A 16,251-nucleotide genomic window follows, 5' to 3' on the forward strand; every position below is an offset into this window, starting at 1 on the left:
CCACGAAGCGTCGTTACCCATCGCTCCACAAAAGCCGCGGCTCTTGCAGAGCAAGGGGAAACCCTACTTAAGTCTCAGAGCAAGTGACGTAACTGATTGAAATGCTAGTAGCGCGTACCCGCTAACTAGCTAGCCATTTCACATCCGTTACACACACACACACACACACACACACACACACACACACACACACACACACACACACACACACACACACACACACACACACACACACACACACACACACACACACACACACACACACACACACACACACACACACACACACACACACACACACACACACACTGTCTCTCTATCTTTCTTACTATGTAACACTCTCCCCCTGGCATGAAGTGGATTTCCATCCCTATTTCATCATAATAACACTAATAACATAATAATAATAACAATTCTAATAATAACATAACATCATCATAAAGATAACCTAATTTGTTTTTCAGACTGTTAAAGGGATACATCGGGATTTTGGCAATGAAGCTCTTTATCTACTTCCCCAGAGTATACTTCCCAAGTGGATACCATTGTTATGTCTCTGCGTGTAGTTTAAAGGAAGTTGCTAACTAGCGGCAGAGGAATAACTGGAAGTCTATGGTAACTGCTAGCATGCTAGTAGATACCATAGACTTCAAGTCATTCTACTAACGGTAGCATTGGCTCGCGAAACTACCTTTAACTTCCTTCATACTGGATGCAAAGATAAAAATGGTAATAAAAAGTTTATCTGACTCTGGGGAAAAATCGTGAGGTATTCCTTTAACACACTGAAAAACACATTAGGTTATTAGGCCACTTACTGTATCTAGCTCATACAATACATGTGTGAAGAGAGAGACACAGATATCTCTTTTATAGTCAAAGTATAAAGAATCAAGCAACTTCAATGGAACGTTTTCTCAATGTGTGGGTTATACAGAAGCACACACAGATATTCTTTCATAGATCATCTTTTCAATCCGAGTTGAGGATTATTTATAGGTCAACATGCAGGCCTGTGGAGATGGGAAACTGATTAAAATCCTTGTTACGTAATGCTAGTCTGTGATGGCTGAGGCTATGGCATGACGGCCAGACAGGGACACTGCTTTTAAGTGTCTGACACTTTGTGTTTGTGAAAGCGAGCTAATGACATGAATATCCCATGTTTCTGTGATACTGCGTTTCAGTGAAATCTCACCATGAGTATTCAACATTTCTATGTTGTTTTGAATAATGCAGATATAATGCTAATTTTACTATGTCATCTGTTTTTCCTATATGAACTGTGAGGCTCATTATAGTATGTTGGTCTGTAATGTGATGCAGTATGATTCATGGGTGTTGTGTTGTTAAATATTCCATATTTTAATGAATTTGTTTATTGGATTTATGTTTAGTGCTGCACTCTGCAGATCAGATCTATTTGTTAGCAGCTTCCTGTATTTCCTGTGTGCCTGGCCTGTGTACCGAGAATATGTTTTTGTTTGTGTGTGATGGATTAATATTGTATATGGAGTATGATTCAGTGCTCTCTGCACATAGCCTCCATCTTTCAGTAGGTGGTGTGAGTGAGTGCAGGGTAGAAGGGGGGTGGGTTTTCAGGGCCCTCATTGGCTGAAATAATTTCACTGGCAACTAGAAAACGTGATCCAGCCTGCAGAGGCACTGCAGCGGAGACTGCAGAGAGATAGAGAGAGAGGGAGGGAGGGAGAGAGCGCAAGATAAGAGAGCGAGCAAGGAGAGAGAGAGCAAGAGAGGGGGAGGAGAAAACATGCAATAGAAATTGTCAGGTCCAGAGACAGAGATCGAGAGAGAGAGAAAGAAAGAGAAGGAGGTGGTAAGGGAGACAGAAACAGAGAACAAGCGTGTGTGTGTATGCGTGAGCCAGTGTGTGAGTGTGTGCACAGAGGCGCATTGACAGCAGCGGAGGAGGAGCAAGGCTAACAAACGGCAGCCGTGAGAGAAAAGGAGCACATAGACGCCACTGGGGGAGAGATAACGAGTGGAAGAAAAGAAGAGAGGATGAAAGAAAGACAGCAGTGGGTACCTGAAGACCTGAGGCTCTGAGACCAGAGAGAGAGAGAGAGAGAGAGAGGAGGAGAGGAAGATACCCAGAGAGGCATCACAGGAGCACACGTAATTACACAACCTATTTGGCTGGCTGACTGACAGGCAGAGAGAAAGAGACAGGAGGAGGGATGGAGAGGGAGCTGCTAGAAACCGCTGCTCGGCCACACCGCAGACGACAGGGCGAGAGGGAGAGAGTTTGAAGGACGAAGGGAACCGACAGAGGAGAAGAAGAGGTGGGCTCCACCACCAGTCTCTGTCCTCCATCACTGTGACTAAAGGAAGGAGTGACGCATCCATCCTTCGACAGCTCAGCCTCCATCTTACCTTCCCTTCCTCCCTCCACCTCCATCGTTTGTTTTCTCAGGGTCTCACAGACAGGAATGATCACCTTGCCTCCGTCGCTCCTCTCCTCCTCCTCCTCCTCTACCCCTCTGGCAAAACACCTTCTGTTCTACTCTCAGACGAACTGAGACCAATGGGCCATGTTATCAGCTTCACACGCACATGGGAGCTTTACCCTGTAACAAGACTATTGTCACCTCACAGCACAGTAATATCCAAAACCACCACCAACAACAACAACACACAGCAAGGTGGTAAGAGAACTGGGAGACGATATGTTACGACAGGACTAAACAACAACACAGGTAAAAGGCTTGATCAAGGATGCATCAATGTGTCCGTGTACACTGAAAGAGGGCTCTGTGGAATTTTTATGTCTGTGCATGTGCGTTCCATATTGTGTGTGTGCCAATGTATGCGCTGGTGTGTGTGTGTCTGTGTGTGTTTGTCCAGATGTCGGATCTTACCTTGATCACTCTTTTGTCGCTGAGAATTTTCCTGCTGCATCAGGAAATTAGAATGAGCCTCGTAAGTCCCTGATAAAGAGCAGTTCTCTTTCTCTCCATGCGGGGGCAGTCGAGTCATTTGGATCAGGGCTTGCTATCCAAATCATTTTCTCGCTCAAACGCTAGGCCTAGGTCCTATTACTGCAACATTCAAATGTACAAACATGTATTTGAAATGCAGCAAAATTGAGTTAAATGATGGTCTTGAGGTTAGGGCCACATATAGGTGGTCTACTGTGTCGGCGTGGGTTGGATTCTAGGCCACGCCCTACTGGCACAACTAACTCAATCCCCTAGATTGACTTGATATATTCACACATTTCAAATGGACAGTCCAGGGATATTTTACCCCCGGTCTTGATAAGAAATGACCTTACCAGACCCTTTTGGATAACATAAATAGGAAACTAATAAAATAATAACAATAGGCTACACCAACATTAGTTTCCATTCATACAAAGAGTCGGGTAAACTGCCACGATAGATTTGCTGTGGTAAACGAGAAAACACTTTGTACGGAATTCTATATTGGATTATATTGTACGGACTTCTTGTCAAATAGATGAATTGCCCCTAGTTTGTTAAAAAGGACTACGTTGTTCCGATTACAATACCAGCCAGAGGGCGAACATATCTCGATTTACTTTTGTTGCAAGCAGGACGAAGGTAACACCGACATCATATTTCAGGCAGCGGTAGAGGTGACCAATAAAGGTTGCAATTGAGATCAGTTGTGCAGGTGAATTTAGAGCGTATTGATGGTTTAACGAGACATCAGCTGGCGATAATCTAGTGCCATCGATGGTTGCAATAGGCCCCTTGTTATTTGATTATATTCCAATAGGCTACATTCTGTAGGCTACCCGTTAGCCTATCATTGTCACATAATGAAAGATGTGAAAACGGATAATATGCTACTGTGTTTCCCTGTCAGAGTTGATGAGCTGATTTGGGCCATCAGTTGATTGACAGATGTAGCACTACTGTAGAACGATACACTTTCCTCCAGTGTAGATGCTCGTCCACGCTTTATAGTTAGGCTATGTATTCTGGTCTTTGGATTGAAAGCCTGTATTGTGTGGCTTTAATATGTTATTTCGTAAAGCTGTCGAGATGTTTATGCATTTGAGCCGACCCAAAGACGACTTTGTTGAGCTGAGACACTTCTTTGATGTGTAAATCTTCCGACTATTTGTTTTACTTCTTGAAAACATTGAAATAAATGCAATTAACTTGTGGGCCCAATGAGGACTCAGGCTGGACGCTACATCGCCCAGCACTCATGATGCTCGGAGTGCGCTGCTTAGACCACTGCTCTATGGCAGTTCACTAAGAATACTATGAATACTGATGATCCATAGGTGCGCCGTTTTAATTTTTTTGTTTTAAGCCTTCCCCCAACCATAGCCCTAACCTTAACCACTCTGAATTAATGCCTAAACTGTTAACCTTTGAGTTGTTTCTGTTTCAACCCTGTAACCAAGAGGAATCAACCCTGTAACCAAGAGGAATTAATCTGTCAAAAATAGACATTCATCCATGAGTCAAAGGGCCAGATTCAAACCCACACCAACTCTGGCATATGTGTGCCAGGGTCAGTGGCTGTAACCACTGGACCACAGAGGCACTGAGAAAACCATTCATTTATTCTGCCTGCTTGCCTTCAACATATAATAATACAATTGATCTAAAAAAAGCAACGTATTTTCCCTAACGAAAAATGCATCTACCCCCTACAATTTTTAAAATGTATGATAATCCACATAAGAATTAACACGAGTCACACTGTTGCCTGTACGTAGCCTACATACAGTAAAGTGTAGTTACAGTGTGCACTGTATACAAACACCACTTCCAGCTGCTCCCCTGGCGGCGATTCTAATTAGCCACTTCTTCAGATATTCAAATCCTCCTGCTGCAGAATTAGTTTCCTCCTGCGGCAAAAGGGGTCAAATTAAAATCCTACATCTGTAGTACCGTGTCGTTGTTGCAGATGAGAGGGTTGTTGCATCACAATCCTCCATTCCTTGGACACATGCCCGCGCCCAGACGTACACACACACGTATGCATAAGCTACACACACACACACATGCACGCACATACACAAGCACACACACACCTGGTGGGGGGTCCGATTCGGTCTACAGATATTCCATTATGTGTTGACTGCAGGGGAAAGGGTATCTTAAGGCTACCTTTGGGGTATCATATCCCCAGAGGTCATGACATATGACAGATCTCTGGGAGGGGAGGGACCTGGCTGGAACTGCCTGTTCTGTAGCTGTCAACAGCACTGAGGGATCTCCATATTGACCATGCACTGTGCTGGTGCTGACTGCAGTCCGAGTGCTGTTTCCTGCTGCCATGCTGTGATTGCATAACTGCTGCTGCCACTGCCGCACCACTCCCACACGCTGCCACCGCGCTAAACCTGCTCCTTCCTTCTCACTGAGGCAAGCTCCCCAAATACACACATGCTCATCAGTTACAGATCTCCATCTACACCCCTCCTCATCACAGCAACAGTGTCTGTGTCTGCTTCTCCCTGAGCTGAGACATAAGTCTCCACAAAAATCAATCAGCTCAATCAATCGAGCCACTGGAATATTGATTTGTATATGGCTCGACGTGTCCCTCATAAGTCCTTCATGAGGCTGTGTGTCAAGAGGGGCCATTATCGTTATAATTTTTCTGCTGGTATCGACACCAACAAGCTCTGTGGTCGGCCATGTTGCCACAGAGAGAGAGAGAGGCGAGAAGAGAGAGAGGGAGCACAAAGAGTAGTTGGCTGTAATGAATTGTGGGGAAAATGGCTGACGTCTGCTTTGAATTTTTTATTTATTCATTTTTATTTTTAACCTTTATTTAACTAGGCAAGTCAGTTAAGAACACATACTTATTTACAATGATGGCCTAGGAACAGTGGGTTAACTGCCTTGTTCAGGGGCAGAACAACAGATGTTTACCTAGTCAGCTCAGGGATACAATCTAGCAACCTTTTGGTTACTGGCCCAACGCCCTAACCACTAGGCTACCTGCCGCCCCCTCCTGAATGGAAGGAGTTGAATTCTTTAACCTCCCCCTCACACATACACTAACATAATCACTCGTCAAATCTCCTCATTCAATCCCAACAGGATTATGTATAAAGAAAAGAGCAGAATGCACATCAACATCCTAGTCAGAATTCAGAAAACAGATTTCTTACAGTAGATGGATTTACACATTGACAACATTGAATGTACACATCTGAATACCACTTTATGGTTGCACAGCGCAGACATTAAAATGATAACGACCAACATCTAATGATTTAAAAAGCAACCATGCAGATGAGAATCCTATCATAATCAGCATTATATAGGCCTATACTAATCAACAGCAACATTAGGCGGTGCTTTATGGAATTCACAGGCGTTTAGAGTATAGCACTTTATGCAGATTCACTGCAGTCAACAGGGACACATCTGGGGATTTGTCCACAGCCAGCTCTAAGGTCATTATACCATTTATGTAATCATAATACATTATAACCACCACATGGTAGAGCAGAGAAGCACATACCTTTTATCAGCCAAGACAGAGCTGTGGATACTAATCAGAACATAGTCAACATTCTCTGTGTACTGTTGCTGGGTGTGTTATAGAGGCACAGGTACCAGTCAACCAGTCATTCTGCCTGGTCCAGTTCAGGTCACCTGGCTGAGGGTGAAGGTGTGTGTCATGGAGATGCAGAGAGAGCCTGCTGATAGTGTCTGACTCAGTCAGAACATAATGTCCTTCTCCTGCTCCCTGCACTGCACAGGTGGAATGCAGCCAGGAGGCAGTGTGAGGGAGACAGCTGGACTCAGCAGTTTAGGTGTGTGTGTAGGAAAATGGAGGGAGGAGGAATGGGGGAGTGGAAGATGGTAGGGATGTTCTGGGTGTTTTTTTTTGTTGGTAATGTTTGTTTCTGCATTGGTTCTGTTTTTCAGGAATTTCCAAAATAATCTAGAACATTTTGAAAAACAGACCAGCACACATAAACAATCACACAAACACGCGTGGCAAAATGCCAATGGATGTGAATAATCCAGAGTACATGTACAGTTGGTATAAAAAGTCATCACCCCCTTTCAAAATGTTCACCTTTTGTTGCCTTACAACCTGTAATGAAAACACAACCCACAATATCCAAGTAAAAATATATATATATTTTATTAAAAGTAAAACAGTAAAATACCCTATTTGGATAAGTGAACACCCTCCTGAGTTAATACTTGGTGGAACCACCTTTTGCTTGAATTACAGCCTTGATTCTCTTTGAATACATCTTTACTAACTTTGCATACCTAGACTATGTAATATTTGCCCATTCTTCCTTGCAGAATTGTTCAAGCTCAGTCAAATTGCATGGTGACCGCTCATGGATTGCACTCTTCAAGTCATTCCACAAATTCTCGATGGGATTTAGGTCGGGGCTCTGACTAGGCCACTCAAGGACATTCACCTTCCTGTCCTTCAGCCACTATACGGTTGCTTTGGCGGTGTGCTTTGTGTCAATGTCATGTTGAAACGTGAACCATCTTCACGTCCATGAGCGGTCACCATGCAATTCGACTGAGCTTGAACAATTCTGCAAGGAAGAATGGGCAAATATTACATAGTCTAGGTATGCAAAGTTAGTAAAGATGTATTCAAAGAGAATCAAGGCTGTAATTCAAGCAAAAGGTGGTTCCACCAAGTATTAACTCAGGGGGGTGTTCACTTATCCAAATAGGGTATTTTACTGTTTCAATTTTAATACATTTTCAGAGTAAAAAAAAATAAAAAATCTCACTTGGATATTGTGGATTACAGTGTGTAAATAAAGCCGGAAAAAGTATAATTTTATGTGTTTTCATTTCAGGTTGTAAGGCAACAAAAGGTGAACATTTTGAAAGGGGGTGATGACTTTCTATACCAACTGTATTCTTGAATCTGTAATGAGTCCATGGAAGATGAGACTATAAGTAGTCTGGTTTATTAGCGTTTAATAGCATCTTTACACGCATGTTAGTCTGTCTATTCAATTTGTGTGTGTCCTAAAATGTTATGGGTGGCGTATGTGATTGGGAAGCACAGGATAAGGTTGAGAGTGTTCTTGGTGTTAGTGTGTGTGTACGTACGTATGTAGGAATGTGTGTGTTGTGTGTCTCTCCTCTCGCCAGAGCGCTGCTATCGCCATCTCTCCGGCTCTCCCTTTTCTCCCTTGTTTGTTTGTGCTGACAGGGTCAAATGTTCAGCACATGATTTCATTAGTTTAATTCCTGAGCAGGCAGGCTGACTACTGGGCTGGGCAGGGCTGCAGACAAACAGACAGACAGACAGAGGCCTGGTATCTTAACAACATAGGCCTGACTGACTAATGTAGGGCTGCTACAGCTGTAACCCTCCTCTATGTGTGTTAATACTGAGTCTAGTTCTGATATTAGCCTCTTACATAACTGAAGAGGGGCGTCTATCACAAGGCACTAACGTCACGCCTCAGCAGGAGGCCTCCTTCGTCATCAGCTTCCATTTTTATATCACTGTCGCCAAATGAGATGTTCATTTTGCATGGTTCATTTCCGAGGGTGTGTTGCTGTGAGGCTCCTCGGACAGTCGGCTTGAATGTTTCTCGTCCAACATCATAAGACAGCTCCCTTGTCTCTGACTGACATGATTACATACTGTACATACAGTACCTCAGGTGTCTGGTATGTGTGTGGTGGCGTGGATGGATGAATGGACACTAAAGGGAATAATGAATACTATTCTACCTCAATGGTGAAACATATACAGTGTAGACATACAGTATTGACTTGAATTAGCCAGGCATCATAAAGGGAGGTTGGGGGCAGGAAACCACAGTAAAATGCATAGTGAAATAGACCATTAATAGTAACTAGGACCGCTGCACTCCTCTTTCTCTCTCCTTCTCTCTCTCTCTCCTTCTCTCTTCGCGCATCGCGTCTAACGAGAGCCTTGTGTGGAAGAGAAAAGATGTGCAATTTTACTCTGTGTTGCGTTGCCATGGAAACAGACATAGTATTACATCCAATCATACATTTACACCACCTGCATAATGAAACCTAGTCACACACCCTCATGGTAGCGATGGTTTTGCTCATCTGCCGCTGACCAAACATGCATCTCTTTCATGCACCATATAGTAGGATGATAACGGGAGCTGATAGGACGCTAGCGGCGTGAGGAGACTAAAACCACCCAGACTCATCATTCTTTCAGACAACTACAACCACAGTATGCTTTGGTAAAAAATAGAGCCCCTTCTCTACGGTTATTAAGGATTTCAAAGGAGGGTGCTCTACTCTTAATATTTCAGTGTACTCCCTAAAGAGGCATGTCTAAAATAGAGACAGTATCCATATCCATCCACATATCGGATCACATCCATCCTATAGTATGGCAATAACATTAGTTAACAATAATACATAGTCATGGCAGATTCATGTGTGATTCATCTTGATGAGTGGTGTTAACTCTCCTCTCCTTCCTCAGGTAACTCAGCCAAAGAGGACTGTGAGGACGACAGTCACACCATCTGACTGTCTGAGGCCACTGCTGTCACTCTGAACCGCTGAGGGACAGACAGACAGACCGTGACGAGGACACGGTCTCCCTAGAGAGACCTTTATCAGCTACACTAGTGGGAGGACTCAGTTTGAAAGTCAAGCACCCCTTCCTTAGAGGAATTCAGGAGTGGTTTGTTAAGGAGCAGGGGATTTCCACTGCCTCCTAAAAAAAGACCTCAGCCTTATCAGACTCCAGCCAAGGAAGCCAAAGGACACAAAACCATATTCGACCAAGAGGAGAGAGAGAGAGAAAGAGAAAGAGGAAGAGAAAGAGAGAGAGAGGTTCCAGCTAGAGGTTGTTGTTGTTCTCACACACAAGGCCATTCCACAGCCTCAGAAACAGGAAGGAAGTTCTGGTTTGAGCAGCAACAACCTAGAAACAAGCAAGCCCCAAGCCCTGTTTGAGTCAGTTTCCCCTGGCAAGCCACAGGACGCTGTGTGAGACAATACAGAGTGAACTACTACTGAACAGCCTGTGCTGCTTGAGCTCTCCATTTTGAGAGAGTAGAACTCTTCACAACACTGTTGTGTAAGTGTATAATATTAGTATCTATATATGTACATATAAGATTATTTATTGGTGTTATCACTGAAAACATATCTTTGTGCTGATGTGTTGAGACCTGTCTGTTGTTCAGCTGTTACTGTGGTTGAATATCCAGTACATATCTTTATTGTATATCTAAGACTACACAGACTAGTTTTAAGAGGACTAACTACCAGGCTCGGACTGTTATCGCTGTCTATCAGTAGTGTTATCAGAGGACAGTGTTTCTGTGTAATAGGGAAGTCTGTTTCACTGCTCCAGGTTTGAGAGCTCTGGCTTTAGTCCTCAGTCCTTCTGTCCCACATAAGGACTCAGGGTAACAGCACCACAGACGTGGGAGGCCTTCTAATTGAAACAATGGACAGAATCATACGTCCCCATGTCCCCTCTAATGGCTGACTTTGACACCCCCAGTTCACTTCAGAGCACCGCCCCACGCCCAACCCAAGCCAGGGGCATCGCCCGCTGAACCACCCACAGCCCCCTCTCTCTAACAAAGACACAGACACACAAATAAGCTTAATGTCCATGTCCTGCCTCAGGCGGCAGCCTGTGACAATCCCCATGGATACCGTCAAGATCATCCAGTCGGAAAAGTTCCCCCGGGAATGCACGGTGCCAGTCACCCAGCCTTGCTTCACCCCTCCCCCGCGGGTGGCATGGGATGGAGGGGGAGAGGGAGAGATCATTGTGAACCAGGCGTGCAGTGACCTAGCCCTGGAGATGACCTGCACTGACCTGGCCCCCACCAGACCCATGGTCTCATCTCCCCCAGCTCCCATGGCCCGCATGGGCCGCAGGGAGAGCTACCTGGCCCAGCGCAAAGCCAGCGCTGCAGAGATCTGCTACCACCAGTTCCACTACAAGATGGAGGACGTCATAGTCAACCAGTACGTGCTGCGTTCTTCTTCCACCTCCTCCTCCACCTCCTCTTCCTCCTCGGGGCCCGTGATGCCCTGTGAGCCCCTGGACTGCCCCACCTGCGGCCACACCTACAACTTTGCAGGCAAGCGTCCACGCATCCTCTCCTGCCTGCACTCGGTGTGCGAGGAGTGCTTGCAGATCCTCTACGAGTCCTGCCCCAAGTACAAGTTCATCTCGTGCCCAACGTGCAGGCGTGAGACGGTGCTGTTCACTGACTATGGGCTGGCTGCCCTGGCCATCAACACCAGCATCCTGAGCCGGCTGCCCTCTGACCCCAATGGCCCGGTGCAGTGGGGCGGGGAGGCCGACCGGAGCTGCTACCAGACGGTACGCCAGTACTGCCAGTCAGCCTGCACCTGTCAGATCGCCAACCCCCTATCCTCCTGTGGCATCATGTAGAGACCTAGGCAGGGGCCAAACTGGCATGCCTCCTCTCTTCTCACGTACATACAACCCGCCTCCTCTCTTCTCACGTACATACACCCCGCCTCCTCTCTTCTCACATACATACAACTCCACACAGATGTATCTCTATATTTAATAGCACATATGGATGCTGTCTGGGTCAAATGGATCGTGAAGGACACTGTCTTGCAGATGAAAACAGGGAAATAGCAAATAAATGTATTTTATGTATGAAGTATGAATCCTATTCCCCCTCTCTTGTTCGGATGTGTTTGTCATTGACATCTCTTTACATGGGAATGCTAGGGGAGGCCTATCCCCTCAACCTAGGTCAATAAAGAATAAACAAATGATTTTAAAAAAGCCACTGCTGTTTGGTCTGAACTGGCTGTAGATGTTCAGTCATGTAGAGACTATTATATAAGGTTGTTAGGTTGATGATTTAGGATGTTTATACATTTATCTGAAGTCACACCTCTGTCTTGTGGTGAAAGAGGAAAAAACCCTATAGCTCAGTTCATCATTAGACTAACACGTCCACGCGTCATTACCGCTGCACCGTTTACTGTCAATAATAACCGGGACATTGGTAATCGTTTGTGATTCTGTGTAGGTGTAATTGTTATGATGAACTGCCTATACATTTCAACACAGGGTTATTTGGAGTGCTGATGACTTGTCAGTTACTGTAAATAAATCGGCCCTTTTCTCATGGAAGATTTTATTTTCCTGGAACTAATCAAGTGCATAACAACTGGGGTAGTCATGATCAGGTGCATAACAACTAGGGTAGTCATGATCAGGTGCATAACAACTAGGGTAGTCATGATCAGGTGCATAACAACTGGGGTAATCATGATCAGGTGCATAGCAACTAGGGTAGTCATGATCAGGTGCATAACAACTAGGGTAGTCATGATCAGGTGCATAACAACTAGGGTAGTCATGATCAGGTGCATAACAACTGGGGTAATCATGATCAAGTGCATAACAACTGGGGTAGTCATGATCAGGTGCATAACAACTAGGGTAGTCATGATCAGGTGCATAACAACTAGGGTAGTCATGATCAGGTGCATAACAACTGGGGTAATCATGATCAGGTGCATAGCAACTGGGGTAGTTATGATCAGGTGCATAACAACTAGGGTAGTCATGATCAGGTGCATAACAACTAGGGTAGTCATGATCAGGTGCATAACAACTGGGGTAATCATGATCAGGTGCATAGCAACTAGGGTAGTCATGATCAGGTGCATAACAACTAGGGTAGTCATGATCAGGTGCATAACAACTAGGGTAGTCATGATCAGGTGCATAACAACTGGGGTAATCATGATCAAGTGCATAACAACTGGGGTAGTCATGATCAGGTGCATAACAACTAGGGTAGTCATGATCAGGTGCATAACAACTAGGGTAGTCATGATCAGGTGCATAACAACTGGGGTAATCATGATCAGGTGCATAGCAACTGGGGTAGTTATGATCAGGTGCATAACAACTAGGGTAGTCATGATCAGGTGCATAACAACTGGGGTAATCATGATCAGGTGCATAGCAACTGGGGTAGTCATGATCAAGTGCATAACACCTAGGGTAGTCATGATCAGGTGCATAACAACTAGGGTAGTCATGATCAAGTGCATAGCAACTGGGGTAGTCATGATCAGGTGCATAACAACTAGGGTAGTCATGATCAGGTGCATAACAACTGGGGTAATCATGATCAGGTGCATAGCAACTGGGGTAGTCATGATCAAGTGCATAACAACTAGGGTAGTCATGATCAGGTGCATAACAACTGGGGTAATCATGATCAAGTGCATAGCAACTGGGGTAGTCATGATCAAGTGCATAACAACTAGGGTAGTCATGATCAGGTGCATAACAACTAGGGTAGTCATGATCAAGTGCATAGCAACTGGGGTAGTCATGATCAAGTGCATAGCAACTGGGGTAGTCATGGAGTGGAGATCCAATTAAAGGAGCATAAATTATATCACGGCTTCAATCAAGATCCAGTAAGGATGAATAAACCTCTGTTACGATTGCATTAATAAGTGCCTCAAATCTCATAAATTGGGTATCGTTTTAGTTTGTTGCAATGAAGATCTAATCAAAGTATGTTTCATATCTTGGTACAGGGCATAGCAGCACAGAACAAGTGTTCTGAACAAACATTACTCTCTCATTTAAGACGGCATATTTATTCTTCTCTTCACTCTAACTACTGAAGGCAGGCAGTATGTTGGTATAAGGTCCAAAGCAGCCGTTTTTATCTCAATATCAAATCATTTCTGGCCAACAATCAAGCACCATACTGTTCTTGTTTTCAATTAAAATGGTCAAAAAGAAACATAAATAGCTTCTTAGGAAAGCGCAATATCTCAAGAAAGAATTTTGCTAGGACTGTCTGGGAGTGAAAAACTGAAAATGTGCTGTTATGTTAGGAACTCTCTTTCTAATTTGTCTATTAACTAATTTACCACATGGTGATGTCACCATTGAAGGCCACAACTCCCTCCCACCAAAACAGGCTGAAATTTCAAGTGGTCTTTATCACAAGTTTCACAATTTCAGTATTATTCCAACCTCAATGTGGAAATATATATAAAACACTGGATAATCACGTTTTTTACTGTACTGGCCCTTTAAAAAAGACCAAACGTGAAAATAATCATCCTGTTGCAGACGTGGGGATCCATACAGACATGGAGAAGCTGTGTAATACACTGAGTGTACAAAACATTAAGGACACCTGCTCTTTCCATGACATAGGCTGACCAGGTGAATCCAGGTGAAAGCTATGATCCCTTATTGACGTCACTTGTTAAATTCACTTCAATCAGTGTACATGAAGGGGAGGAGATGGGTTAATGAAGGATTTGTAAGCCTTGAGACATGGATTGTGTATGTGTGGGCAAGACAAAAGATTGAAGTGCCTTTGAACGGGGTATGATAGTAGGTGCCAGGCGCACTGGTTTGTGTCAAGAAATGCAACGCTGCTGGGTTTTTCATGCTCAACAGTTTCCCGTGTGTATCAAGAGGACCCAAAGGACATCCAGCCAACTTGGCACAACTGTGGGAAGCATTGGAGTCAACATGGGCCAGCATCCCTGGCTGCCAAAGGTGCTTCCACCAAGTATTAACTATGGGGTGTGAAGACATAAACAATCAATACATCTTCATTTTTTATTCATTTGGAAAATGTTCTTTGAAAATTGTATTTGTATTTCTTTAACCTTTATTTTATCAGGGAGTCATACTGACACCAAGGTGTATTTTACAGATGAGCCCTGAATTACAGAAAATACAGAAAATAGAAATACAAAATGCAACCTGAAAGAAAACACGGTCAATAAAAACAAACAGAATCAGTAATAAGGTCCTCAATCAGCTTTCTGAATTTCCCTAGGGCAGGGGTATCCAACTCTTACCCTACAAGGTCCGGAGCCTGCTGGTTTTCTGTTCTACCTGATAATTAATTTGCATCCACCTGGTGTTCCAGGTCTAAATCAGTGGGGAAAACAATGGGGAAAGAGCAGTGGAACTGACTTCAAGGTCCTGAGTTGAGTTTGAGGGCCCTAGAGGAACCAAAATGTCAAATTTAAGAACATTGTGAAGATTGTTCCACCAATAAGGAGCAAGAAAACAAAAAGCTGATTTACCTAACTCAGTAGAGACCAAAGGAATTTCCAGAGTTAGCCATCCCTGAGACCAGGTGTGGTAACTGATATGTCTAAAGTTTAGTAATGATGTTAGACACAGTGGGACTTTTTGTAAAACATGAAAACATAGCAATGTATCAACATGAAAACATAGCAATGTATCAACCTATGTGTCATCAAAGAGGGTCAACCAACTTTCTGGTAGAGAATGCAGTGGTGAGTACTATTATTGTCGCCCGTAATAAAGCGCAGTGTGCTATGATAAACTGCATCTAACGGCTTTAATGAGATGGCAGCTGTGTTCATATACTGTAGATAATGTCATCATAGTCTTGGACCAATAGGAATGTCAACTGAATAATCTGTTTTCTACTATTTACCGAGAGGCATAACCTATTTCTTAGTTTTACCTGCATTCAGTACTAATTCAGGTCAATAATGTTTTTCTGTAATAGAAAGAGGTCAGACTGTAGTTCAGATAAAGCCTGGTCAACTGTGTCGGCAATAGCATCCACAACAGTATCATTGGCATACAGGTTGTCAATTTTGGTAATATAAACAGTAAAAAGTACAGGACCCATAATCGAACACAGCGGGACACCTTATTTATGTCCAGAAAACCTGATTTAACATCATCACATTGAGTTTTATCTGTAAAGTAATTTTTAAACCAGTTACATGCAGCCTGGTCTAGGCCAATTGAGGAAAACATCTAAATTAGCAGTGAGTGATCAACAGTATCGAAGGCCTTTGACAGGTCAATGAAGGGGGCAACACAATGTGGCCTTTTATCCATACAGTTAACCACCTAATTTATAACTGAATAACTAATGGGGCGGCAGGTAGCCTAGCAGTTAAGAATTCCCGGAAAATCTGGCGATGTGCCGTTGAGCAAGGCACTTAACCCTAATTCCTCCTGTATGTCGCTCTGGATAAAAGCATCGGCTAAATGACTAAAATGTACACATAAATAACTAGGGATCCAGCAGAGATAGTGCTATGACCTGGTCTAAAACCCTACTGATGTACAATTAGAATACATTTCAAAGATAAGAAAGATCTTAGCTGAGAATTAATAAAGGAATCTAATATTTTAACTAGGCAAGAAAGTTTAGAAATAGAGCGATAAATATTTAGTTCACAAGTGTCACCACCTTTGTGAAGGGGGAGTACATGGGCCGCCTTCCAA

The 16,251-nt window shown here is 43.8% G+C and overlaps 1 protein-coding gene across 2 annotated transcripts; it reads left to right on the top strand.

Moving 5' to 3' along the window:
* Window positions 1–1,667: 1,667 nt before the first annotated feature.
* On the top strand, window positions 1,668–11,758 carry rnf208 (ring finger protein 208). 2 transcript variants are annotated; one of them, XR_011668771.1, is made up of 3 exons: window positions 1,668–2,717; window positions 9,442–11,444; window positions 11,475–11,758. XR_011668771.1 is itself a non-coding variant. In XM_071350467.1 (2 exons), exon 2 carries the CDS (start codon window positions 10,585–10,587, stop codon window positions 11,383–11,385), a length of 801 nt encoding a protein of 266 aa, XP_071206568.1. In that variant the 5' UTR covers window positions 1,668–2,717; window positions 9,442–10,584; the 3' UTR covers window positions 11,386–11,758. The 2 variants fall into 2 exon arrangements, 1 of the variants encoding a protein (XP_071206568.1); XM_071350467.1 differs by having other exon boundaries at window positions 9,442–11,758.
* The last annotated feature ends 4,493 nt before the right edge of the window (window positions 11,759–16,251 follow it).

The sequence above is a fragment of the Salvelinus alpinus genome, chromosome 18, assembly GCF_045679555.1.
Source record: "Salvelinus alpinus chromosome 18, SLU_Salpinus.1, whole genome shotgun sequence".
In the NCBI taxonomy this organism is placed as follows: Eukaryota; Metazoa; Chordata; class Actinopteri; order Salmoniformes; family Salmonidae; genus Salvelinus; species Salvelinus alpinus.